The following is a 25,893-nucleotide window of genomic DNA, read 5'->3' as shown; positions in this document are numbered from 1 at the left end:
AAAATGACCTTGGCTCAACTCTACCTTGTAAAACAAATTTTAATAAATAAAAAAAAAATCCAAAACTAAGCACTTTCATCCCTGTTAACGTTAGACTTTGCATAACTATGCCTTTACTGAAGGATATGAAGTCTGAAATTCAAATGTCTGTCATTATTTAATGACTGCAGTCCTTGGTGATTTGTCACTTTACCAGACAATCACAAATTTTAAGAGAAACAGACCATAAATAAGAGGCAAAAATCTGGACATTCTCAAAATTCTTGACAGTTATGACATGTGACCCTAGTTGTAGCCAAAAACTGGAGAACAGAGCAGTATGAGGCAGCACTGCTAAACACTGCCCTGCTTTGTGCCCATGTGTGTGTGTGTGTGTGTGTGTATATGTATGTGTGTGTGTGTGTGTGTATATGTATGTGTGTGTGTGCTTGCACACTCTTACATATATACATATGTAGATACATAAACAACACGTGTATCATCATCATTATCAACCCCCATTTTCTCATTTTCTACATGGGGTCAGGGTATCACTTCCACCGTTACCATCTCTCTCGATTCAATGCCACTGCCCTACTTTCTTCGATAGTTATGCCTGCCTGCCCCAGTCCTTCTCTCACACAATCCACTCATCTCTTTGCTGGACACTCTCATTCATCTCGCCTTCTTCCTGTCTGTCCCAAATCTTCTTCACCAAACTTTTACATTCCTGCACATGTACCAAAACCAATGTAATATGTTCTCTTTTATCTTGTCTGCAGTTAAAGTGACTTGGGCTTCTGCCCAGCTGACCTGATTTCTTCATCTGTCCCCTAGTGTTCATTTTATCACCCATCTCAGGCACTTTATCTCCATCATCTCTAGCTTCCTCAACTGCTTTGCTTTCACCGCCCAAATTTCAGTGCCATACAGTAGTACTGGTCAAATCCCTGATTTATACATGTTACTTTTCAGCTTCTCTGCAATTCTTTTGTCACATACTTCCCCTGACACTCTGTGCCATTTGGCTGCAGCCATCTGATTCGAGCTTTAACCTCCTCATTTAAATTTGTCTTCTTCTCAATGCTCCTCCCAGGTATTTGAAGCTGTTAACTTGTTTGTTGCACTATGTTCCTTTTTTCAGTTCTCTGATTGTTCTGATTTCCCCATTTGCTTGCCTTTACAACTGTCTTATCTGCACTCAGTTTCAACCTGTGTGCCTTCAGTTTTGCATTCCATTCCCCTATCCTTTGCTGAAGTTCTTGTCTAGAGTCTGCTTGCAATGCCACATCATCTACATATAGCAGCTTTGTTGATCTGTTGCCAGTGACCTGTTTGCTGATGTATTCCATCACCAATATGAATAGCAGTGGGCTCAAAGCTGAACACTGATACCCACTCCCTTTGGGAACCCATCCCTGAGTCCAAACACTGTTCACACTTGTTTCATTGGGTTACTGCACTAATTCTACCGATGTGTCTGGGACTTTGAACCATCACAGGACTGCCCAAATCAACTTTTTTGGGACCTTGTCATATGCTTTCCCCAAGTCTAAGAATATTCAGTTGGATTCTTTCATCATCTCTAGCCTCTTTTCAACTATCTGTCACACTGCAAACATCAGGTCAGTTGTGCTGCATCCTGATCTGAATGTGAACTGCTCACCTCCCATCTTGCTTTCTACTACTCTGCTTCTACGTTTTTCAGTTGCCCTATGCAGAACTTTCATGCAGTGTGACAGGAGTTTGATACATCTATACTGCCCACAGTTGTGAATGCCCTCTCTGTTGTTCTACAGTGGCACTAGTATGGTTATTCTCCAGGCATCTGGGATACCTTTTTCTCTCCACAGTGCTATGAGTACCCTCACTAGCCGTTTCTCCCCTATCTCACTACTTTCCCTGATTTCATTTTCCTTACTATTATTCTTTCTTCTGCTAGAGAGGGATCTGCTTCCTCTTTCAATGAAAGCTGGGTCTGGGGTAGTGCAACTTCTGTGGGGCTTTCTTCATTCAAAAGCTGCTGAAGTGCTTTTTCTATCTGCCTTTTTATGTCTTCTGAACTAGTGAGCAGGTTGGTGCTTGCATCCCTTATGAAGAGTGCCTGATGACTACCTTCTTTATATATATATATATATATATATATATATATATATATATATATATATATATATATATATATATATATATATATATATATATATATATATATATATATATATATATGCACAGAGAGCAAGAGAGAGAGAGAGGTATTTGTGCATCTGTGTATGAATATACTTTCTACTTGTCAGTCTTCAAAGCATAGTCTGAATGTCTTTTTGGCTTTTCCCGGTTAGGGGTTATCACAGCGGATCACCGGTCCGCTAATGACTGGCAGTGGACTTTTACAGTGTCGAATTGCCAGCCCAGTGCCCAACCTTCAAAGAAGGCACACCCACTCATACACGCACCTACTTGCATGTCTTCAAAGTACATGCAAGCATAATCTGAATAAAACAGGTTTACTCTGGAAAAATTTTGCATCATTTCACTTCATTTTTTTAAACTTTTTTAACTTTTTGAACCTGTATTTCTCAGAGGTGGTATCCCACAAGCTATTGAGAGTTGGAGATGCTATGCTATTAAGTATGCAGATTTTATGCTAATTAAATGTTCACTTTTTTTGCCAGATATACCTACTTTTTATGAGCCTTTGTCCAGATTTATGACTTCTATAGGTTGAAAGGCATGACTGTCAGATGAGAAATTATTCCATTACTCCATTGTTTTCATGTTACAAGGGGGTAGAAAAAAAGATGATAGTATGATAATTGGGAGATGACAATGAAAATATTCAAGGTCACTCAGCAAAGCTGTAGTATTAGGATCAGGCTGGACACTTTCTCTTTAAGACTTCCTCTTTGCTTACATTTTCTATCTGTCATAAATTGTCTAACCTAAATGGGATTATATGTGAAATGGAGGTGCAAGAATGAGCTTGTATGATGAACTTCATTGTAGCAAAATGCTTGTTGAACCAGTGTGGTTAACTGTTCTCAATAAAATAATGTTACCTGCCTTATTGTGCGAAGATTATATCCCCTTGCAAGATTTTTGTTTTTGTTCTTTATAGTTAAAGCTGTAACATAATGTTATAATATTTACTTATAGGGCTTCAGCATGCTGTTAAATTACTTGGTAAAGTAGGAAATTAATTAATAATGTATTAAGGACTCTATAAGCATGCCTCCAGTTTGTCTGTGCAAATTTCCCCATGCTATTTGTGTTGACAGAGTAGGTGGGAACATAAGTTTCTAGTAACTTCACAATTAGGTTTACAGGTATGTCAATGAGTGAAATAGTCAAACTAAATATTGCAGTAACATTCAAATATGCCAGGTAGCAGGCAAGTAAAATACCAGCTTAGGATTTGTTTAAATATTCACCTTGATTTCAGGCTTTCACATTAACAGTTTAGTGTCAAAGCAAATATGCTTTTCATCCCACCATATGTAACTTTGTGAGCTTTTGATTAGGACAGTACACTGAGTTTGATAACAAATAAACATTTTATATTGTGTTCTAAGAATAAAAGAAGACTGCAGCATGTCTTTGATTCTGTCACTGGTGTTCTGTCATTTCAGCTTTCAGAGAGCGACTACCAAAGTCAGAAGCCAGATATCAACAGAAGGAAAACAGAGCTAATCAAAATGAAAGTAAGACCACAGTGGTTATATCAGAGGTGATCACACAGAAAGCAAACCTCAGCATCAATGCAGCAAGATCTTCAAAAATACTGTATGTTATAACAACCAGCCCCAGCCGACCTCACTCTAACATGCCAGGTTTGTGAGTCTGCACTTTGAAGTAGTTAAAACATTGCGAAACACACACACACACACACACGCACGCACGCACACACACACACACACACACACACACACACACACACACACACACACACACACAGATTAGATGTTCAAGCTGTTTAACCTATTTAAGCTATTTAAGTCTTAGTAAGCACCATACATATACAAATGGAGTGGAGTGACATATATCTGCAGTAACAAGAAAGGATGTTGAGAGAATGGAAGTACCAAACACTAATAACTAATTCCTTTATCTGATAATTTGGCCTTCTCCTGGTGGAAATAGAAGTAAATAGCAAAAAGTATGTAGATGTATAAATATTCACCAAATGCAACTTCAATATTGCATGTTTTGCTGGAACATTTTAACATCCATTAGTGTGTTTTAAGATTATTTTTTTTCTGGTGACCTTTGTGCATGTGCTTTTGTATGTTTGAAATCTTTGGGGTATTCTATTTCCGTACATTGTAGTACCTTTCCCTGATTCGGAAACTGCCCTTATTTGGTGCTGCACAGTCCTCTAACACAAAGACATGCAGCACTGTTAAGGGCTGGCCCTGCAGACATGATGAATGCTAATGAGGCATTCCAGAGGAAGAGGCATATGCTAATTAGCCATGTACTCTTTTCCAAGAACCACCTCCAGGAAAGCATGTACATCCCCAAGCAATTCAAGAAATCACTCAGCTGTATAGACCAGCATGGCCATCCCCACAACGTTGCAGTATTGGACACGGCCAACCACCTGCCATGAATGTGGGAGGGACCACTAGTCACCAGGGACTGCTGTTAGTGTCATAATGGCACCAATGGCAGTATGGGGATTGAGCTGGGGGGTTGCACTAGACACCAGAGAATGCTTTTTAAAGTGTCATAATCATAGTGGAGAAATACACACTAGCCACAAGGGCATTATAGATAATTGGAATAATGGAACTTAAAATAGTATAGAGTAAGAAGAAAATGGGGAGGTATACAGGTTAGGGACTGGTGTTTGTGTGTGTGTGTGTGTGTGTGTGTGTGTGTGTGTGTGTGTGTGTGTGTGTGTGTGTGTGTGTGTGTGTGCGTGTGGGTCTGTGTGTGTGTGTGTGTGTGTGTGTGTGTGTGTGTGTGTGTGTGTGTGTGTGTGTGTGTGTGTGTGTGTGTGTGTGTGTGTGTGTGTGTGTGTGTGTGTGTGTGTCTGTGGAAGAGTGACGGGGGATTCCTCTGCCTATACGAGTAGCTGTTTACTACCACAAAGTGCAGCTCAGGATAATCTACACATCATGGTAGCAAATGAGATTCAGAGGCATACAGATTATTCAGTAATGAGGTCTTACCTCATTGCAGCTAATGTGTCTTTGAATGGGAATGTCATGGAAGAGCAGCCTTTCTCAGCTTGTGCCATATTCAGCTCATGCTGGGCACTTTAATGAATTCCTGGCTTGCTTTCCCTTAATAAGAGAGACTCTGTGGGATTATACCAGTAGAATATAACATCCTGTCTGTGAAAATAAACATCTTACTGAAGTCAAGATTATTCAGTGGAGATTTAAAATACATTGACACTCTTGCAGTCTTCCTTACAAATGAATGGCATCCATTATTGAAATATGTATATTTCCAAATTTATGTCAGCTACAAAAGTATTATTTAATGCTGTGTGCTGCTTTACTTGATACAGCAAGAGATCTCTGGAAAATGTGGTAAACAATCAAATTCAGACAAAAATGGGGCACTGCTTAAGGGATGTTTCATTAACTTAATGTGAAATAGGATACACATCTGCAATAGTGAACACAAAGCATTTTCAAAATGTTAAGTCTCAGACAAGCAAATGGAGAGAAAATGTAACTGTGAAGAAGTAAGCTCCATAACACAAAAGTGTGATGCACAAATGAAAAGTAAATTTTGCTATTACATAAATATCCCTCTGTTTCTGCACCTGCTGGATCAACTGTTAGAAACATATACTCTCACCTCAATGTGATTAAGAGGCTGAATATTTGAAAGAGTAATAAATTTTTTTTTCAAACCTGTGCATGCACCTATTTCAGGCTTAAAACATGAAATATCGTCTGACATTGTAATAGTACGGGTCTATATTAGAACACTGAAGTTTCAAAATTTTGTGTGTTCTAATATCGACCTGTTTTCAGCGAAAGCTGAAAATATTGAAGAAACAGAAAACCAAATTTTTTTCCTAGGGAAAGAATCCGGTTGTCCATTTCTGTTGCTTCTGTATTTTCAGTGCTGTGGTGGAAAGTTACGGGTTGGGTTCAGGTAAGTGTGTGATTGTGTGGACGTGAGGGTTAGGGCGGGTTAGGTGAGTTAGGGTTAGGGCGCGGGTCAGGTGAGTTAGGGTTAAGGCGCTTGTGAGGTGACTGTGCGATAGCGACAGACCTTATGGTTAAGGTTTGGGTTAAGGTAAGTGGATAGTTAGTGGTGTATGTATAGTTTAATGTAGGGTTAGGTGTAAGAGTTTAGTTGTATGTGTGTGGCTTGCTGTTTGTTTGGTGTGCTTGTGTTGTGTGTATGTGTTTTGGAACAGTGATTTTTTTTCCCCTAGGAAAACATTTGCTGTTCTGTATGTTCGATGTTTTAAATTTTCAATGACTAGGGTTCGATATTAGAACACTTGATGTTTTGAAACTTCGGTGTTCTAATATAGACCCTAATAGTACAGATTCATTTAGTCTCCCAAGTCTGGAAGTCTCTGTTTGGTAACATTAGCTTTTTCAAACTTTAGTTTGTAATATGGCTTGATACCATGTTTTATAAAGCTTAAAGAATCAAAAAGGAGATTAACTTTACCGAGCATTGACTGTCTCTCACTAATGCATAAGAAATGAAAATTAAATTATATGTATCTAGCCTTGCCAAAAATTCAAATCTCTATTATTTGAATTAGTTCTGGTTTAAGCACTTGGGCTTCAGGCCAGTTATTTTACATTAAGAAGGTTTGTGGTCCGCACTCTTGTGGGAGAAGAGGCTGGACTCTGCCCTTCTGAGCTGGGAATTTCTGGTTAAAGGTTTATAGTGCCTGAATATTTGAACTGTATCTTACTGAAATTGGTACACCTTGTTTGCTGTAGCATAGACTAGATCCAGGCCTGCTGAATCTAGCTTTGTTTATATGCTTGTTGTTTGTTTGCTTGTTATTTCCTGGAACGCTAATTCCACCTAATCTGGCGCTTCACGCGGGCTTCTGTGGATCACTAGTGATATCTGCATTGCTTACTGTACTTATTTCCTTGTTTCACTTGAAAGAAAGTTACTGTTTGTTGCTTTTGCATTTAAGTTACCTGTAACACATTGCACTTAAGTTACCTGGCACTTGCTCACTAAAGCAATTATATGTCAGCACTAAAATTAAAAGCACTACACCCTCACTCCCCAGTGGCCCTGGTTTTCAATTATTAAGGAATTCCCAATATTATTCTAGCATGTCCAAAGGTCAGTTGTCAATCTCCTCTCCGGTCCAGCTGGTGAAATGGGAATCTTGAGGCAATGTTACAACTGCCTCATGTACACAGATTTAAACCCTCCTCCTCCCAACAAATTCCAACACATGTGAGAGATGCAACCATATAGCCAAACTGGAGGCTAAGCTCTTCAACTCAGTACTGGCATAACCAGTCAGGAGGAGAAGGAAACCACACTCACTACAATTCCAGTCTCACATAGACCCCTACCACTTACAGCAAACAAACACATAATCACACAAAAAATACCGAGGCTCTAAATAAAGATCTGCTACAGCAGAGACCTCCAGCAGACACCAAGCAGCCCCAAGCAGCCGCCACCCCAAAACAAAACACAAATCTCACACATATCTCACAAAGCCAGTGTGCCAAACAGTCACAGCCCTAAGACTAAACAACACACCTGATACACTTGTAATAGTGACTCTATCGCTGTGGGCACACTGGACGACCCGGCCACCAGGCTGAACAAGGAGAGGGTCAATGTGAGCAGCCTGTCGGGTTTAGATCCGCCACATAACACAAGCACTCAGGGTCACCCAAGGCAAGTACAAATATGACTCAGTCATTGTCCATGCTGGTGTGAATGACTCCTGAGATCGCACTCCCTGGACTACATGAAAAGAGACATAAAGGAGCTCTCTTGAGCATGTGGCCGGTATGACCCTGACCTTGAGTAGCATCTACCTCACCAAGAATGATGCCACAATATGAAGACAAGATGATCAATTTCCAATTGGCTTGGCGTCGGTGTCATTCAAAGGATCCAATGCCTGTCAGCTTGGGATGATATGCTTGACAAAGCCATTAGGACGGCTAGGGATCGCTTGCACCTGTCACCCCCTGGGCTTTTCTCGGATACAAAGGCTCTAACCCCCATAGTGCCTTTTTAGGCAAGGCTCAAAAGACAAACCCACCTCCATAGGTATCACAAGGGATAAGAAACTAAGAGTAATGCTACCAATGCCAGAAGTCTAAACTCCTCAAAATGCACGCGATCAAACTCTCCTTAGCATGGAGAACATCGATATCTGTGCAGTAACAGAAACTCGTCCAAAGCTCCCAGAGCACCCCAGCACTACCAGGTTATATTCACCATGCTTTTCGGCCCAAAACTTGACCGAATCCACAAAGGAGGGGGGAGATCGATATTCATCAAAGATACCCACACCTCCAGGTTGGTGGCAAAGCACTAAGCATCAGAGACTATCCATGTGCAACTAACAGTGGGTAAAACTGCAGTTTATAGCCTGCTGCTGGTGCATCACTCCTCCCCCTAGGGAACCCCACTGGCCTTCCTGAGAACACTGGAAAATATGAAGGTCTCTCCAAACACCATTATATTGGGCTTACACTCAACTACCCAAACATAGACTGGGGAGCATTACCTAGTCACACACCAGCCTCAAAGGTTCCTAGAATTTATAAACTCAAATGCTATATGGAACCTTGTTACACCTCACACAAGACGAAACCATACTAGACCTAGACCTGATCATCACATGGATGGGGACTCTATGCTCCAGACCAGAAGTGTATCCCCACTGGTAAGATCAGACCATAAACTAATCTCACTGGATACATCCCGACCCCACCCCTGCCCAGAAAACCACAGTGAAAACTTCTAAAGCAAATTTTAACTCCTCAAAAACTGAGGTGGAATCCTTCAAAGCCCCGGCCTGTGGAAATACGCCCAGACCGCAGAAAAACGATTCTATGAACACCTTCAGAATGCATGGATCATGATCCCAAATAAAACCAAGACCCAATCCTCCAAAGGTAGACGTCCTGTCTGGTGGACCCCAGCCATAAACAAACTATAATAGAAGGAGGAAGCTACTAAATGATAAAGCAAAATCCCAAAAAGGGCAGCAAAAACTACGGCACACATAAAATTGTCTAAGGCCAGCTTTCGAGAAAAATTGCACAGGACACTAAGGATAATCACAAGGCTTTCTTTAGTTATGTTAGGAACCTGGGTGGTAATTCCCAGATATGCTCAGAATTAGTCCAAAATGACAAAAAATACACCGAACCCACAGACATTGCCAACATCCTAGCTGACAGGTTCAGCGCAAACTTCTCCCCTCCCCACCAAAGGGCAACATCTATCCCAGCAGAGTGCTGCCCCCTGACATCGTAAGAGCCGTCTCCAAAGCAAAACACAGCATCAATGGGACCAGATGGTGTCCCGGCTGCCCCACATGAACTCCAAGAAGAGCTAAACCCAAACATAAAACTACTGTTCAGTCTCAGCCTTACTACAGGATATGGCTATGTGCCCAAAGAGTGGCTGCACAGCAACAGTGGTCCTCTCCATAAAGGTGGTGCCTCAACGGATCCTGGAAATCGCCCCATAAGCCTGACTAGCTTGGTCTGCAAAGCTATGGAAAGGATCATCATGGACCTCAATAAAGATATTGGGACCTACAAACACTGGATCCCTACCCAGTTTGCTTTGTTAAAGGCAGATCCTGCCTCTTAAACCTGGTTGATTTCTTTGAACTGTCACCAAGGCCATTGGGGAAGGTGGTCCACACAGCCTACCTGGACCTCGAAAAGCCTTCGATACAATACCCCACTCGGCATTATAGATAAGCTCACCAGCTTAAATATAAACCCTATGTCACTAGATGGATTGCAAACTGGCTCAAGGACAGAACCCACATGGTTAGGAATTGCTGAGCCATGTCAGACTCCAAACCAGTTACAAGTGGTGTCCCACTCAGTCCTGGGACCTCTTGTTCGGTATATATTTCTGACCAGATGACTGCAACTCCAGCCGACACAAGCATCCTCCAAAAGGGCCTCATAGAAACAGACAACTGGTGCCAGAGCCATGGCTCAAGCCAAATGCCAAAAGTGTATAGTCATCCCTTGGCAAAACAAAGTGCCCACAAATTACCACATAGGTGGAAATCCATTGGCACAGAAGAAGTAATTAGGACCTGGGGACCCAAGCTTGAGGCAAATCTCATTTGACAACCACGTACAAAGTGGTTAGAAAACATTTTATATAGCCCACTCCAATCATGAAGGGATTCACATCTAGATCAGGGAGGTCATCGTGGCTCTTTACTCATCCCTCATCAGGCCCATAATTACATACGGCCTTTAGATGTACTTACCAGACACCCGCAGCAACTGGAAAGACCCCAAAAAAGTACCTCACCAAGAGGATCAAAGGGCTCAAACAGATGCCATATGCTGCCCGGAAAGAAGAAAACTCCAGTTTACCCAGCAGCATACTGCCTGTTCTGAGGCTGTGCCTGAGGAGGTCGTGAGTCCAACCCGAATTAATGGACATAATGCACCTGTTGCAATCCAACCCATCGAGCCAATGTGGCTCGAGAGACTTGGAACCTCAGCACTGAAACAACAGGACAATAGGGAGGGACAGATTCATAACCCAGAGGCTCCCTTCACTCTGGAATAAAATACCAGTCCAGGTTAGGCAGAGGCCCTCATTGACTCATTGACTCTCTTCAAGAGGAATCTGATGAGTGGATGGGAGATCGTAGTTTTACCCCGGTCTCACTAATGTATAAGAAATGAATATTAAATTATATGTATCTAGCCTTGCCAAAAATTCAAATGGTATAGCTAAACACATTCTGGCTAGGCTTATTGGCTTATAAGCAGATAGCCTAGTATGAACCTATGAACCTATAATCTAGTATCTGATATTCCAAGAACTATGACTATAACTCCTTAAACATCCATCAGGGTGATATATTCTTTACTTTCAAGGAAATAATACTGTTAGTTGTATTTCAATAAGTTTGTGATGTAAAGAAATGACACTTATGACAAATGCAATAAAAGATGGCTGAAGATGTGTAGGGTGTTCTGCAGAGGATGTGTGGTAAGATTCTTTCTTGATGCTAAAGTGTACCTCATTACAAGGAACACACCTCATTTTTGGTATTAAAAAGTTCACGTTCCTCAAAACTCCACATTGAAATGGTCTATCACACATTCATCTATAGGAAATTTTTAACTGATATCCACATAAGTAGAAATGAATCCTATTAATTCATTAAAAGATCTTTTTATAAGTAAAACCAGCATATTTTAACCATCCTATGACCTTCCTAGTTGAAGTTGTTAGTATGCCACTAGTATGTGTTCCACATTTTGCCCATTTGTTCCACATTATGAGGGCTAGTCTTCCACATTTTGGAGATGGAAAGTTGAGTGCTATGGCTAAAGTGCACCCATAGATGCAAGCACCTCTGTAAACTGAGACAGAAAATTCCAGAACTCTAAACAGGTCTGGCATATCTACAGTCACATCCTATCCCTAACCAGAAGCCTTAATGCTGACTGCTAACCTGTCAGAAAATACCCAGAAAGAGAGAGGGGCAGATTATGGTAAGCTGAGTGGAATGTAGGTGGTAGCATTACACCACATATGTCAACTTGAAATGGCATACAGTTGCAGAGAAGCTCCAGTATGTGTTGCAATAAGATTAATATGATCTTTCAAAGTGAAGAACTAAGAGCAAGATAGAAGCTGGAAACGTATTCTGGTTTGAACTTCATTATCTTCAGTGTGTCTGAGTGGTGGCCATGTTGGAAAAGTAACATTAAGTCCTTTCTCTTCTTGGTAATCCAGTGTGAAAAATTAAAAATATTTATTAGACCAAGGGTGATATACATTATGGAAGAAGCTGAACACCATTGGTTTGAAGAACTGAGGAGCTGGGCAAAGAGGTTTACATTTATAAGGAGTAAAAGAAGAGCAAACAGAGAATTGAAGAAATTATGGAAAAGAAGTATGTTCTGTCATCTTCTCAGAAGTAGAAAGGATGGAAATTCACCCATATCACTGCATTCAGCATGTGGATAAAAGTACACTATTATTCTAACTACAAATATGTGAAGAAATAGGTTGAAGAGATGATTTAAGCTCGCTAAGGTAAGATCTAGACAATAATAGAGCTTTTTGTAGCTCCATCCCTTCCAGGATATTTATGAAATCAAAGGTAACTTAATAGCTAGCATAGTAACTGAAGTAAAACTACCAAAAAATGTGGAAAAAAAACAGAAGGTACACATATTATATAGCAAAGGGCAAGGATGAATAAGCATTGAGAGATATATTTATTTCTTTATTTACTTATGTATTTATTTGTCTTTGTTGACTGGGAAAAGTCAGACTGGGTAAAATCAATTTTCAGCAGAGGCAAAGGGGAAAAGCTCCACATTTAAGTTACAAATGATGTACATTTCTAATTGCAGGGTAAAAAACATCTATACATGAGCTTATATACATAATTTTTAAACATTTCTAAATATTTTTTACATGAACATAGCATTTTAACACAAAAAACAACAGATAAATTCATATAAATTGGCTAAGTATTGAATAAAGAAATAACACACAATTAATACTGCATATCATTGCTGGAACCTGTGTCTAACAGAACTCTTTTCAAACTATCTGGAAATATACAGCGCTAAGTATATTTTGTGGTTCTTCAGAACTGTGTACTGTAAATTGTTGCTGGACTAATTTTATTCAGAGTTGTGCACTATTTTTGATTCACTGTATAGTTTTTCAGATCTCTGCTGAAAGTGTTTTGCCCTACCTCCCCCTATTTTCTGCTGTGTCTTAAGTTGATATAACAGTTTTTTACAGCTTGTGTCATCTGACTATCTGAAGGATTACTTGCATAATAATAGACCCTGTTAGTTAACAGCCAGCATATCATTGCTGGAACCTGTGTCTAAAACAACTCTTTTCAAACTATCTGGAAATATACAGAGCTAAGTATATTTTTATAATAGACCCTGTAAGTTAACAGCCTGCATATCATTGCTGGAACCTGTCTCTAACAGAACTCTTTTCAAACTATCTGGAAATATACAGAGCTAAGTATATTTTTGGGTTCTTCAGAATTGTGTACTGTAAATTGTTGCTGGACTAATTTTATTCAGAGTTGTGCACTGTTATTTTTGATTCACTGTATAGTTTTTTCAGATCTCTGCTGAAAGTGTTTTGTCCCACCTCTCCCTATTTTCTGCCATGTCTTAAGTTATTATAACTGTTTTTTACAGCTTGTGTCATCTGACTAGCTGAAGGATTACTTGCATAATAATAGACCCTGTTAGTTAAAAGCCTGACTCCTTCTGCACTTATTTTTGTCGTTTTTAATTTAATTGCATTTTTTAAAACTGTGTTTGGCCTAATATTGCTACATACTCAAGTGTGCTTGCTTGCACTGCATTTGAATTGTTTTTACTGCTGTTTTAACTACTTTTCTGTAAAAAAAAACTGTAAGCCTGTTTCCTATCTTTCCTGTAACTAGTGTAGTCCAGTTACAGATTTGCTGAATCCAGGGCTGTATGTGAGCTTCTGAGCCCCCCCCAAGCCTTTCTGTGTTGGAGGGAAGCCTTCTAGCTTGTCAGTGGGAGTGGTAAGCACTAGGTAACCTGTCTACCACATAAGGAGTGGTTCTGGCCCAGAAATTGTAGTTATTGGCCGTCTGGGCAATCTTTTCCATCTCTCTCAACTTTCTGATTTGAAAGCCTGCATTTGCACTTGTTTCTTTCCTGTAACTAGTCTAGTGCAGTTACAGATTCTTAGTTTTAGTACTTGAATTTGCTTCTTCATGCTCAGCACTTGTTCAGAACTTGTAAGCACTAAATAAGCTACTAATTACTATAGCACTTAACCTTCCTAAATTCCTAGAGGAAAACAGTTTTTGCACTTACTTTCCTCACTTGCTTAGAGAAAAACAGCTCTTGTACTTGCTTTCCTCACTTATGTAGAGGAAAATAGTTTTTTATTCAGGCATGTCCAAGGGTCAGCTCCCAGTGTTCTCTCTTGTCTATCTGATGAATCTGGGCATCTTGGGACAATGTAGCAATTGCCTCATGTACACAGCCAACCCTCTCCTCCTACCACCCAACACTACAACCTGTGAAAGATGCACTTATCTAGCCAACTGGAGGTAAAGCTGTCTCCAACCAAGACCGAACTTGACATTCAAGAGGATAAGGTAAACACTTGCACCACACCACACTTATCACAGTCTCACTAAATCTACACCACCAAAATCCACACACTGAAACACAAAAAACATTTGCAGAGGCTCTCAATAATAATCTGCCCAAGCAACAGAGACCTCCAAAGCAGAAATGCAAGCAACTTCCACCCCCCAACACAACCCAAATGACACATAGCCCACAGACTCAGTGTGCCACTCAACCACAACCAATAAGGCAAAACAATGTATGCAACACACTAGTCATAGGTGACTCTATAGTTAGGCACACTGATGTCCCACTCACCAGGCTAAACAAGGAGAAGGTTACTGTCAGCTGCCTATCTGGTACCAGGATCTGCCACATAACCCACACACTCAGGTCACTCCACAACAAGTACAAATATGACTCTGTCATTATCCATGTTGGTGTGAATGACCTGAGATGCACCTCCCTGGACTACATGAAAAGAGACATGGAAGAGCTCTCCGATCTTGTAGCCCAGGCAGGTATGACCCTATCCCTGAGTAGCATTCTGCCATTGCCCAGAATGGTACCGCAGTACAAGGACAAAATGATTGACTTCAACAACTGGCTGAGCTTCTGGTGTCATTCTAGGGGGATCCAGTATCTGTCTGCTTGGGATGACATGGTCGACAGGCCACAATGCTTTGCCAGAGATGGCCTGCACCTGTCACCCCTGGGATTCTGGATACTGGCTAAGGCTCTTGCCACCCCTATAGTACCTTTTTTAGGCAAGGTTCAAATGACAAATTCACCACCATAACAGGAACAGGCAGGCAAAAACTGAGGATAATACTGCTCAATGCTAGAAGTCTAAATCTCAACATGCACTCACTCGAGGCACTCCTTAAAATGGAGAACATCGATATCTGTGCAGTGACTGAGACCTGGCTCAAGGCTCCAGAAAGCACCCCTGCACTACCAGGCTATAACTCATACCACACTTTTGGCCATGTAACCTGGACCAGAACACCAAAGGCGGAGGTGTGTCCATATTCATTAAGGATATCCACACCTCCAGGCTAGTTGCTCAGCATAATGCATCCGAGGTTATCCAAGCGCAACTAACTCTGGGCAAAACTGCAATCCAAATTGTAGCTTGCTACAGACTCCCCACCATGCCCCAAGATTCCCACTCCTCTTCTTGATGTACTGGGAAATATTATGGTTCAACCAAACACCCTAATAATGGGCGATTTCAACTACCCCACCATTAACTGGGAAAACTACTCATGTACCAACTCCTTCACACAACGCTTTCTGGAATTCATAAACTCCAATGCCCTGGATCAACTTATCCACACCCCCACCAGGGGCAACAATATCCAAGACCTAGTCATTACCAACATTAGTGACCGTTGTTCCACACCTGAAGTCAACTCCTCGTTGGTCCAATCCGATCATAAGCTAATCACCCTTGATATCCACATCCCACTCCCACCCCCCATTAAGGAAACCATGGTAAAAAATGTCTCCAAAGCCAACTTCATGCTTCTTAAGACAGAAGTGGTGAACTTCATCACACCCATACAGATGGACAATACAATTACGACTGCTGAATCCTACACAAATGCACTCTATAAGCACTTACACGAGTGCATGGATCGTGATATCACAAACAGAACCAAGACGCTATCCGCCAAAAAAAGGAAGCTAATCTGGTGGTCCACTGCCATAAATAAACTGTACAACAACAGGAAGAAATTGTTGCAAAAGAGAGTAAAATCCCATGAGTGGAAGAGCTCTCTGGTCAGCCTCAGTAAGAAGTTGAGATCCCTTATAAGATCCTCCAAAGCTAGCTATGAAAACAAAATCACCATTGATTCTAAGGACAACCACAAAGCATTGTATAGCTATGTCAAGAATCTCAATGGCAACACCCAGATCTGCTCTGTGTTACAGCAAAACGGCACGAAAATTGCAGAACCAACTGATATTGCCAACATCCTGGCAGATAGGTTCAGTGCTAACTTTGCCCCCCCCATCCCCTAAAGGGCCCATATCTATACAGGAAGAATGCAGAGTCCCTGTAATCACAACTGCACAGGTAAAAGCTGCACTCTCTAAAGCCAAAAACACAGCATCCATGGGACAGGACAACATCCCAGGCTGCATTTTACACGAACTTCAGAATGAACTGGTTCCCCACCTAACCACCATGTTCAAGTCATAGCCTCATCAGGTTTTGTGTCCACTGAATGGCGTACAGCAACAGTTATCCCACTCCACAAAGGGGGAGCCACTACTCATCCCGGGAACTATCGCCCTATTAGCCTGATGAGCCTGGTCTGTAAGGCCATGGAACGTATTCATCATGGAACTCATAAACAAAGGCATTGGTAACCTCCAAACTCTGGATCCCACCCAGTTTGGGTTGTGAAAGGCAGATCATGCCTCCTGAACCTGATCGACTTCTTTGAGGCAGTCACCAAAGCCGTAGATGAGGGTAAGGGGGTTCACTCAACCTATCTTGACCTTGCCAAGGCTTTCAACACCATCCCCCATTCTGGAATTATAGTTAAACTCACTAAACTAGGTATAAATCCCTACGTCACAAGATGGGTTGCCAACTGGTTCACTGACAGAACCCACACTGTAAAAGTTGCAAACTCTAAATCTGACCTCAAACCAGTGACAAGTGGAGTACCACAGGGTTCAGTCCTGGGACCTCTCCTGTTTGGTATCTACTTCTCTGAAGTACAGGCTAACACAGAAGGCCTCTGGCTAATGAAGTTTGCAGATGACTGCAAACTAGGCACCATAGTCGAGTCCCCAAATGATATGGAAATCCTACAGAAGGGCCTCGCTGAGACAGATGCCTGGTGTCAGAGCCATGTCCTCAAGCTCAGTGCCAAAAAGTGCATTGTCATCCCCTTTGGTAAAAACTCTGTACCCATGAATTACTACATAGACAGCAGTGTACTTAACACCGAATGTATGATAAGTGACCTTGGGACCCAGGTAGACATTAGTCTGTCCTTTGATAGTCACATCGCCACAGTAGTCAGGAAGTCCTTCTACGTAGCACACCTCATCATAAAAGGGTTCTCATCCAGGAAAAAAGAGGTCATTGTTCCCCTCTACTCAAAACTCATTAGACCCATTATAGAGTACAATGCCCCTTTTGGAATGTACCTCACAAGACATCTGCAGCAGCTGGAAAGGCCACAGAAGTACCTCACAAAGAGGATTACTGGCCTCAAACAGATGCCCTACACTGACCATCTCAAAAAACTCCAGCTTTACTCCGTAGCATATCACCTACTCCGAGGTGATCTCTGCCTAACATATAAAGCTATGTCAAACCCAGAGCTGTTGGATATGCTACACCTAAAGAAATCTCAATCCCTCCGAGCTACACGGTCTAGGGACCTAAACCTTGTCACCACAATAAACAGGACATGCTGGAGGGATAGATTCCCGTCCCAGAGACTTCCCATACTCTGGAACAGGCTACTCATCTATGTCAAGCAAAGTTCTTCATTAGCACTCTTCAAGAAAAATCTTGATGAGTGGATGGGAAATAGGAAATACACCCCAGGGATCACTTCTGTGTCTCTGCTGGACAGTGGCACTGGAAAATAACTTTCTTAGGTGGCGTAAGCCAGGGAACCTTGTTGGCTAGGCTTACGTAGGCCCTTGGGCCGATAGCCTAGTACCCACCTATGAACCTATAATGTATTTATAACATGATGGCTGCAGGGAAAATATCAGACTGGACTGTTTTTGAGTTTAGTAATAATTTACAGATACACAAGTAGAATGTAGCTTAAAAATTGTGACATCTGAAAGGAGAAGTTTTGAAATGAGCAGGAAAATAAATGGACTGAGGAGGAACTGTAGTTAGCTGTGGGGTGTGAAAGAAGGAGGGAAAAGTAAGAGTTTAGGAAATACATGCAGTATGAGGAGGAGTGCTAAGCTACAAAAATATTAGGAATCAAAGTGGTTGTAAGAGTTAGAGAAAAGTAATCTGAGTAGAGCTATCCAGGTGAGCAGGAAAAACAGAGCCATCCTTGGCATGGGCACTACTTAAGCAAAGTTTTAAAACTTTTTTAAGTTTTCTATCTGTTTTAACTGTGTGGGGATTTCATTCTAGAGGGTCTCCAGCAGTGCTGAATGTTTTACTGCTACATAGTAAAAGTTTTTTGCTAGAGTGAAAGCTCTAGTTGGTGAATAATACAGTAGAGTATTTTGTGGTGCTGGGTATTTGTCTGAGAGTACAATAGGTTGTGGGCAGTGATCAGTTGTGAGTATGTCAAATGATTTGGAAGTTCAAGCCAGTTTAATTGTTTTAATGCAGGGCAGTGGTATGCTTTAAAAGGATGCTTGGTTGCAAATTTAGCTGTTTTGTAGTAGCAGGAGGCTGTTTAGTTTTATACATAGTGTGATATTTGTAAGAATAGGGGAAGCATATAATAGATAAGGAAAGAGGTATGTCGCTGCTAATGTATTCCTTGCTTGATCTGTCCGGTAGTGTTTAGCCCTATAGAGGGAGTCGAATTTTTGGTGAGTTTTCTTGATGGAATGATGTATGTGGTGATCATATTTGAGGTTGTCAACTATTATGACTTTGAGTAGTTTAGTTTGGCTTACGGTTTCTATGTTTGTGTTATTACTTGAAGTAATATGAAATGTGTGTTTCTGGTTAAGGTGTTGTTTTGGAGTAAATAGCATAAGGTTGTTTTTTGGTGTTGAGCAGCAAGTTAGAAATTTTTAGCCAAATTTCAATGTCAGTGAAAGATTTTAAGATTGCTCTCCTGTAATATTGTTATAGATGAGGCATAGCAGATAAAGGTTGAATCGCTGGGATATTGTATGAGAGCAGAAAGTGTTGTGGCAGTATGAAGTTTGTGAAAATATTAAATAGAAGGGGGCCAAGTACTGACCCTTGGGAAATACCAACAGAGATTGGTTGAAATGTGATATAGGGAGTAGATTGTTGTGTTCAAGCATGCCTGTTGTCTGGGCAACACAATGCCAGCTGCAAAGTGACAGATGCAAACTTGGCGTGACCAATATCTACAACCATGTGCTTCTAGTAAAGCATGACTGTGATACAACCATTTTAGATTACAATATTTTTTTTTTAAAATGAGCATGGATTATTTTCCATGCTCAAGCCTCTACATCGTCATGGAACTTTTACATTCTGCAAGGAGACATCTGTTTAAGCAGTAAGGAGTGACAAAAAGAATGTGTCATCGTGAGATGATATTACAACCAAGTCTGGTCAAGCATGAGGTGAAAACAAGTGCTATGATCACTGAAGTGCTCTTATGTCATTCTGCTACTACACACAGCCATTCAGTAACATATTGCTATTTTTCAATGTCTAATTCCTAATAATAATTATATAATACACATAATAACAATAATAGCAATAACAGTGATGATAATACACTTCTTTTCTGACTGAAATTAACACTTGCCATCACAGTACCATAGTGCTTAGCACTTGCCTAACAGTGTAAGGTTATTCAATTCATTTCTCAGTTAGGATGCCTTTTATACAAAGTCTGTACCTACATCGTGTGTCTGGGTGGGTTTTCACCACATGCCATTGTTTCTTCTCATATCACAAAGTCATGCAGTAAATGAATTAATATCCCTAATTGTTCATACTTGGGGCTTTGTGCTGTGTTGGGGGTCAGTGAATGAGTACCCCACTTAGGATTATTTCTTCTGCCTTGTGCCCAGTGATTGTTGGGACTAGGCTTCAACAACCATGTCACCCTATATTGGATCAAGTGGAGAAGAAAATAAATAAATAAATACAAATATCCTGCTTTTTTTTTCTGTTGTTCTGTTGCACTTCTGCTGGCCGTAGTATAGACTGGATTCAGACCTGCTGAATTCAGTTCTGTTTGTAGATTGAGCACTAAAAGTCAGGACATCTTATTTTGGAGAAGCCCCACTGTACCCTCGTGGCAGGAGCATACAGTAGGACTATCTAATTGAAGGTTACTGGTTCAGGGCTAAGTCTGAGCTATTTCATTGGTTCAGGGCTCAATCTGAACTATTTCATTGGTGCAGGGCTCAGTTTGAGCTTTTTCAGTGGTTTCTTTGTATTAGCTGCTTTGCTCTTTCTTGCATGTAGTACACCACCTTGCAGAGCTGGTAAATCTTGGCGATTTTACCTCTTACCTATCAACAGCAGACCCTGTAGATCTCCTCTTTTATAGACTCCTACTGTACACCCCATAGGTTAGTCACCCTAAAATAGCTCCCTACCTGATAACCCCATCTTTTTCTCCTTATCTGCTGAAATACCAGATTCAAACCTTGCATTATGGACTGTCAATTTCCTTCTGTTTCTTCTGCTAGCCAGGTGGACATGTTTTTTTTGAGGTAGCATAGCAACTGCCTCATGTACACTGACAACCCCTTACTCCTAAATCACTCAAGTACAAATTGTGAGAGATGCTCCTACACTATGAATCTGGAATCACTGCTCTCTCGCACCCAGAACAGCAACACTAAGCAGGTTGTCAGCTCACACACCACAACTCCTGTCCACAATATGCACCTAGCACATAAACCTTCATATTGCAGAGGTAATCTCCAGAAACCTACCTAAACACCAGAGACCTCCAAATCACAAACATGCTGCACCTAACACAACACTCAATGCACCCAATACACATAAAAATACTAGCACCTGTGACTCACCAAATAAGCCCTTAAGGCAATACATAACTATTCCAAATGTTTTAGTTACAGGTAACTGTATAGTGAGACATACAGATGTCCCACTCACCAGGTTGAACAAGGAGAAGGTTACAGTTAGCTACCTGTCTGATGCAAGGATTCACCAGATCACACATGCACTCACATCTCTCAACAACAAATACCATTATGACTCCATCATAGTTCATGTTGGTGTGAATGACTTAAGATGTACCTCTCTGGACTATATAAAGAGAGACATGATTGAGCTCTCTAAATATGTGTCCCAGGCAGGTATGTCCCTAGCTTTGAGCAGCATTTGCCCTTGCCTAGGATGATACCGCAATATAAACAGAAAATGATTGACTTCAATAATTGGTTTAGTTTCTGGTGTCATTCCAAGGGGATCTAGTTCCTGGCAGCCTGGGACAACATGGGGGATAGACCATGCTGCTTTGCTAGAGATGGTCTTCACCTGGCACCTCTAGGCTTTCAGTTGCTGGCTAAGGCACTTGCCTCCCCCATAATACATTTTTTAAACAAGGACACAACAACAAAATTCCCACTGTGAAAATATCAAACACAAAGAAACTAGGGGTCATGCTGCTAAATGCTATGTGTTTAAATCAGAAACTGCACTCTGAAGCACTCCTCTCCCTGGAAGATGTTGACATCTGTGCAGTCACAGAAACCTGGATCAAGGCCGCAGATAGTACCCCAGCCTTGCAAGGCTACAATGCCTTCCATACTTTCGACCGCAAATTGAAGGTGTGAGAACCATGGGAGGTGGAGTATCTATAGTCATTAAAGAAAATGACACCTCTAGATTAGTTAGACAAGAAAACTCTATGGAGGTACTCCAAATCCAAATTTCTGTGGGTAAGACCCCTTCAGGTCATCATCATCAGTTACAGTTCCTCTTCCATTAACCAAGATGCCACACAGCTTATTTAGTCCTACTTGGGACAATTAAGATACAACCTAACACCCTAGTCATGGGTGACTTCAACTATACTTCCATTAATGGGGAAACTTATATGAGCCCAATCTCACTCTGACAAATGTTCCTGGACATTGTTGAGTCAAATGGCCTGGAACAAATAGTGCACATCCCACAAGGAGCTTCATCATTCTAGAACTGCTCCTCACCAATATGAATGACCAATGCAGTGCCTCAAGTGTAGGGCCCACACTGGTTAAATGTGACCATAAATCAGTCATTTTTGTAGTAGCAATAGCACCAGAACTCCCCAAAGGAGAAGTCAAGCTAAAACACTTCACCAAAGCTAACTATAGCCTCCTATGGGAAGGCATAATCAACTTCCATGCTCCAGTTTCCACAGATGACAATGATGGCTATACTAAGGTATACACTGATGCCCTGTATAAACATCTACACAAATGTATAGACACAGCCAGATATGATTAAAGCAAAATCCTCATGAAAAAAACAAACCATCCTGGTGGGTGTCTAGCATTAATAAATTACACAATAAGCAAAACAAGCTGCTGTCTAAAAGTACAATAGTGAGATCCCAGAACAGGAAGAGCACACTTCCCAGCCTAAACAAGCAAATAAGACAACTCATAAAATCTTCAAAGAGCAACTACGAGAAAAAGTTAGCAGCCATAGCCAAGCATAATAATAAAGCTTTTGTCAGCTACGTCTGCAACCTAAAAGGTAGGCCTCACATGTGTGCTGAACTAATTGTGGATGGCATCATGCATACTGACCCTGCATAAATTTTAAACCTGCTAGCAGACAGATTTGGTGAAAATTTCACCCCCAAGCATACCACAAACCATTTCTTCATCATCTCCTCCCCCTGCATCTCCAAAGAGCAAGTCATCAATGCTCTCTCCAAGGATAAGTACACAGCCTGCATTGGACCAAAAGGCATGGCATTCTGGGCTGCATTCTTAATGCTCTAAAACAAGAATTAGCTACTCCATTAGGCATTCTGCTCAACCACAGCCTGAGTACTAGTTTTGTCCCCACTAAATGAAAAACAGCAACTGTTATCACCCTCCACAAGGGTGGCTCAGCAACAGAGCTGGATAATTATATACCCATAGGTTTAACCAACCTCATCTGCAAGGCAATGGAATGAATCATCATGGACCTCATAAAAAAGTATATAGGTGACCTCCAAACCCTGGATCCATCCCAGTTCAGTTTTGTCAGAAGCAGGTCATCACAGCTAAACTTCTTCAAGAATGTGACCAGAGCCATAGAGGAGGTCAGAGCTGCCCAGACAGCCTATCTTGGCTTAGCCAAGGCCTTCAACACTATCCCACATTCGGGCATTACTGACAAACTAACCCAGTTGAATATCAAACCTTATGTTGTCAGGTGGGTTGCAAACTGGCTCACAGATCAACAACACTCAGTCAAAGTGGGAGACTTTATCTCTACCAGCATATCTTTCACCAGTAGGGTCCCACAAGGATCAGTGCTGGGTCCACCTCTTGTTTGGCAAATACTTCTCAGAAGTCCAGGCCAAAACAGAGGGGTTGTGGCTAACCAAGTTTGTGGAAGCCTTCAAATTTGGTACTATTATTGAATCCCATAGTGATGTCAGCATAATTCCAAAGCTGCTTACGCAGACCAATGATTGGTACCAAAGACATGGTCTTTAAAATAAATGCTAAAAAATGCATCATCATCATTCCCTTTGAAAAAAACAATATCCCTGCTGATTATAAAATAAACAATAATACGTACCAATTCAGTAGTGAGTGACCTGGGAACACAAGTTGACTGTGACCTCAGCTTTGACCACCATGTGTCTACTGTGGTGAGGAAGGCATTCTACGTTGCTCCCTTGATTAGCAAAGGCATCTCCTCAGGAGGAAAAGAGGTTATAACTCCCCTGAACTCATATCTCATCAGGTCTGTTATTGAATATAATGCTCACTTTGGTATGTACAGTACAAGACACTTGCAGCAACTTGAGAGACCTCAGAGATTTCTAACTAAGAAATTCAGGGTCTCCAGCATGTCTCATATGGACGGACTGAAGTCACTGTCACTGTACTCGGTAGCATGTAGACTACTTAGAGGCAATTTATGTCTGGTTTACAAGGCTATCTCTGACTCAAATCTAATGGGAATGCTGCACATATGTAAGTTAAATGGGACTAGAATCACTTGTTGCAGGGACCTCAGTCTAGCCTGTGATATAAACAGGATCTGCTGGAGAGACAGCTGTGTCTCTCAGAGGTCGCCACTCCTCTGGAATAGGCTTCCAATCCATATCAAGCAAAGTGCTTCCATAACCCTGTTTAAGTGCATAGATTGGAAACCATAAATTTCTGCCGGGGATTGCCCTAACTTCTCTCTAGGACATGGGTAGTCCTTGCTAGAAAAAAGTTGGGCATAGATGGTATCTCTCATCTAGTATTATTTGGGGATTTAATGGCTAGCCTTGTAAAGACCCTCAGATCAATAGCCTAGTAACATCCTATGAACCTTTAAATCTAAATGAATGAAATGGTATAAATACAATGATGATGCAATAATAGCACAATATCTACAGCTCATTAGTCCATCAGGTGTCTTAAATCTGTATGCCTATTCTGTAATATAGCAGTAATTACTGCCTATTAGTAATGTCAAATTTATACATTGCTGGTGAAGTTTACATACAAGGACAAAGTCTTCCTGGACAAATATCAGTAACAGTGGATGCATTTGGCATCACTGATGGTCAGGTGATGGTTGTTAGCAATACATAATAGTTGTTTGAAAAAATATTTTTCTTACTGTTTTAAATAAATCTGCTGTGTGTACCTCTCAACTCTCCAGATTTTTGCAGAATGTCCAGATTTTTGTTTCATATTTTTGGTCTGTTCCTCATAAAATTGTGGTTTCATGGCAAGTCCCTGGCAAATCATTCAGCACTTAAGTCAGAAAATAATGGCAGACAATTGAGTTTCAAAATTCATATCCTTCAGAAATTTCATGCTAATGCAATACCTCTTATTCTATCAACTTTCTAAGTTTGTAAAAGCAATATTTAGAAAATGTCCCTATTTTTGGGGCCTTTCTACCCCCATTATTTGTGGCTTTGTCCAGATTTCTTGCTCTAAGAGGTCGTGAGGTATGTATGTGTGGTGTCTTTCTTTTGTTTTTTTTTGTTACAATAACAATATTGTTGCAAATACCGATGATTTTGAAGGATACTACTCAGTTCTTGAATGATTTATACATGTATACAAAGGAACTTTCCTCCCATGAATGTATAATGGTTACACTAGATGTAAAAAGTCTATTTACATCCATACCAAATGAATATGGCTTGGATGCTATTAGAGAGGTTTTCAATAATATGCATCTGATGGAAAATAATGAAGTGACATTTGTACATTATTGGACATGGTTCTCTTTAATAATGTGCTTATGTTTGACAGCAAAATGTATTTGCAGCAGTGGGGTGTCGCTATGGGCACCCCATGTGCGAATTCCTACGCAAATTTAGTTGTACACCATTGGGAAAACGTGTATTTATTTAATAGCGCCCATTGTTCACATATCAAGCTATATAGACGGTTTGTGGATGATTTTTTTTTTATTGGATGGTAAGCTTTCCTGTTTATATGATTTTATAACTTATTTAGAGTCCATGACTGATTTTTTGAAGTTTACCATGACATCATCTGTGCACAGAGTTGATTTCTTAGATGTCACTTTATATAGGGATAAATCTGGGACCATTATGACCGGCTTATTTCGTAAGCCCTGCTGGAGAAATAATCTACCAGATTTTAGCAGTATGCATCCTAGGTTTATGTTCCCAAACATAGTGAAGGGACAGTATCACAGAATGAGGAGGATCTGTAAAAAACAAACAGATCTGAATGCTGAAATTGATAACCTAGAACAGCTGTTTGTTGATAGGGGATATAACAAAGT

The 25,893-nt window shown here is 40.8% G+C and overlaps 1 protein-coding gene across 1 annotated transcript in view; it reads left to right on the top strand.

Annotated features, from left to right (window-relative positions):
* The window catches only part of KREMEN1 (kringle containing transmembrane protein 1), a 972,602-nt gene that overhangs the window by 872,446 nt on the left and 74,263 nt on the right, over positions 1-25,893 (top strand). Inside the window, exon 7 of the mRNA XM_044068274.1 lies at positions 3,606-3,806. Within this exon, the coding sequence (XP_043924209.1) occupies positions 3,606-3,806 (201 nt within the window). The remainder of the gene's footprint in view (positions 1-3,605; positions 3,807-25,893) is intronic.

The sequence above is a fragment of the Protopterus annectens genome, chromosome 4.part0, assembly GCF_019279795.1.
Source record: "Protopterus annectens isolate FY-2018-M chromosome 4.part0, PAN1.0, whole genome shotgun sequence".
NCBI classification, from domain to species: Eukaryota; Metazoa; Chordata; order Ceratodontiformes; family Protopteridae; genus Protopterus; species Protopterus annectens.
The sequence above is the reverse complement of the archived record's forward strand: the minus strand, read 5'-3'. Positions and strand labels throughout refer to the sequence as shown.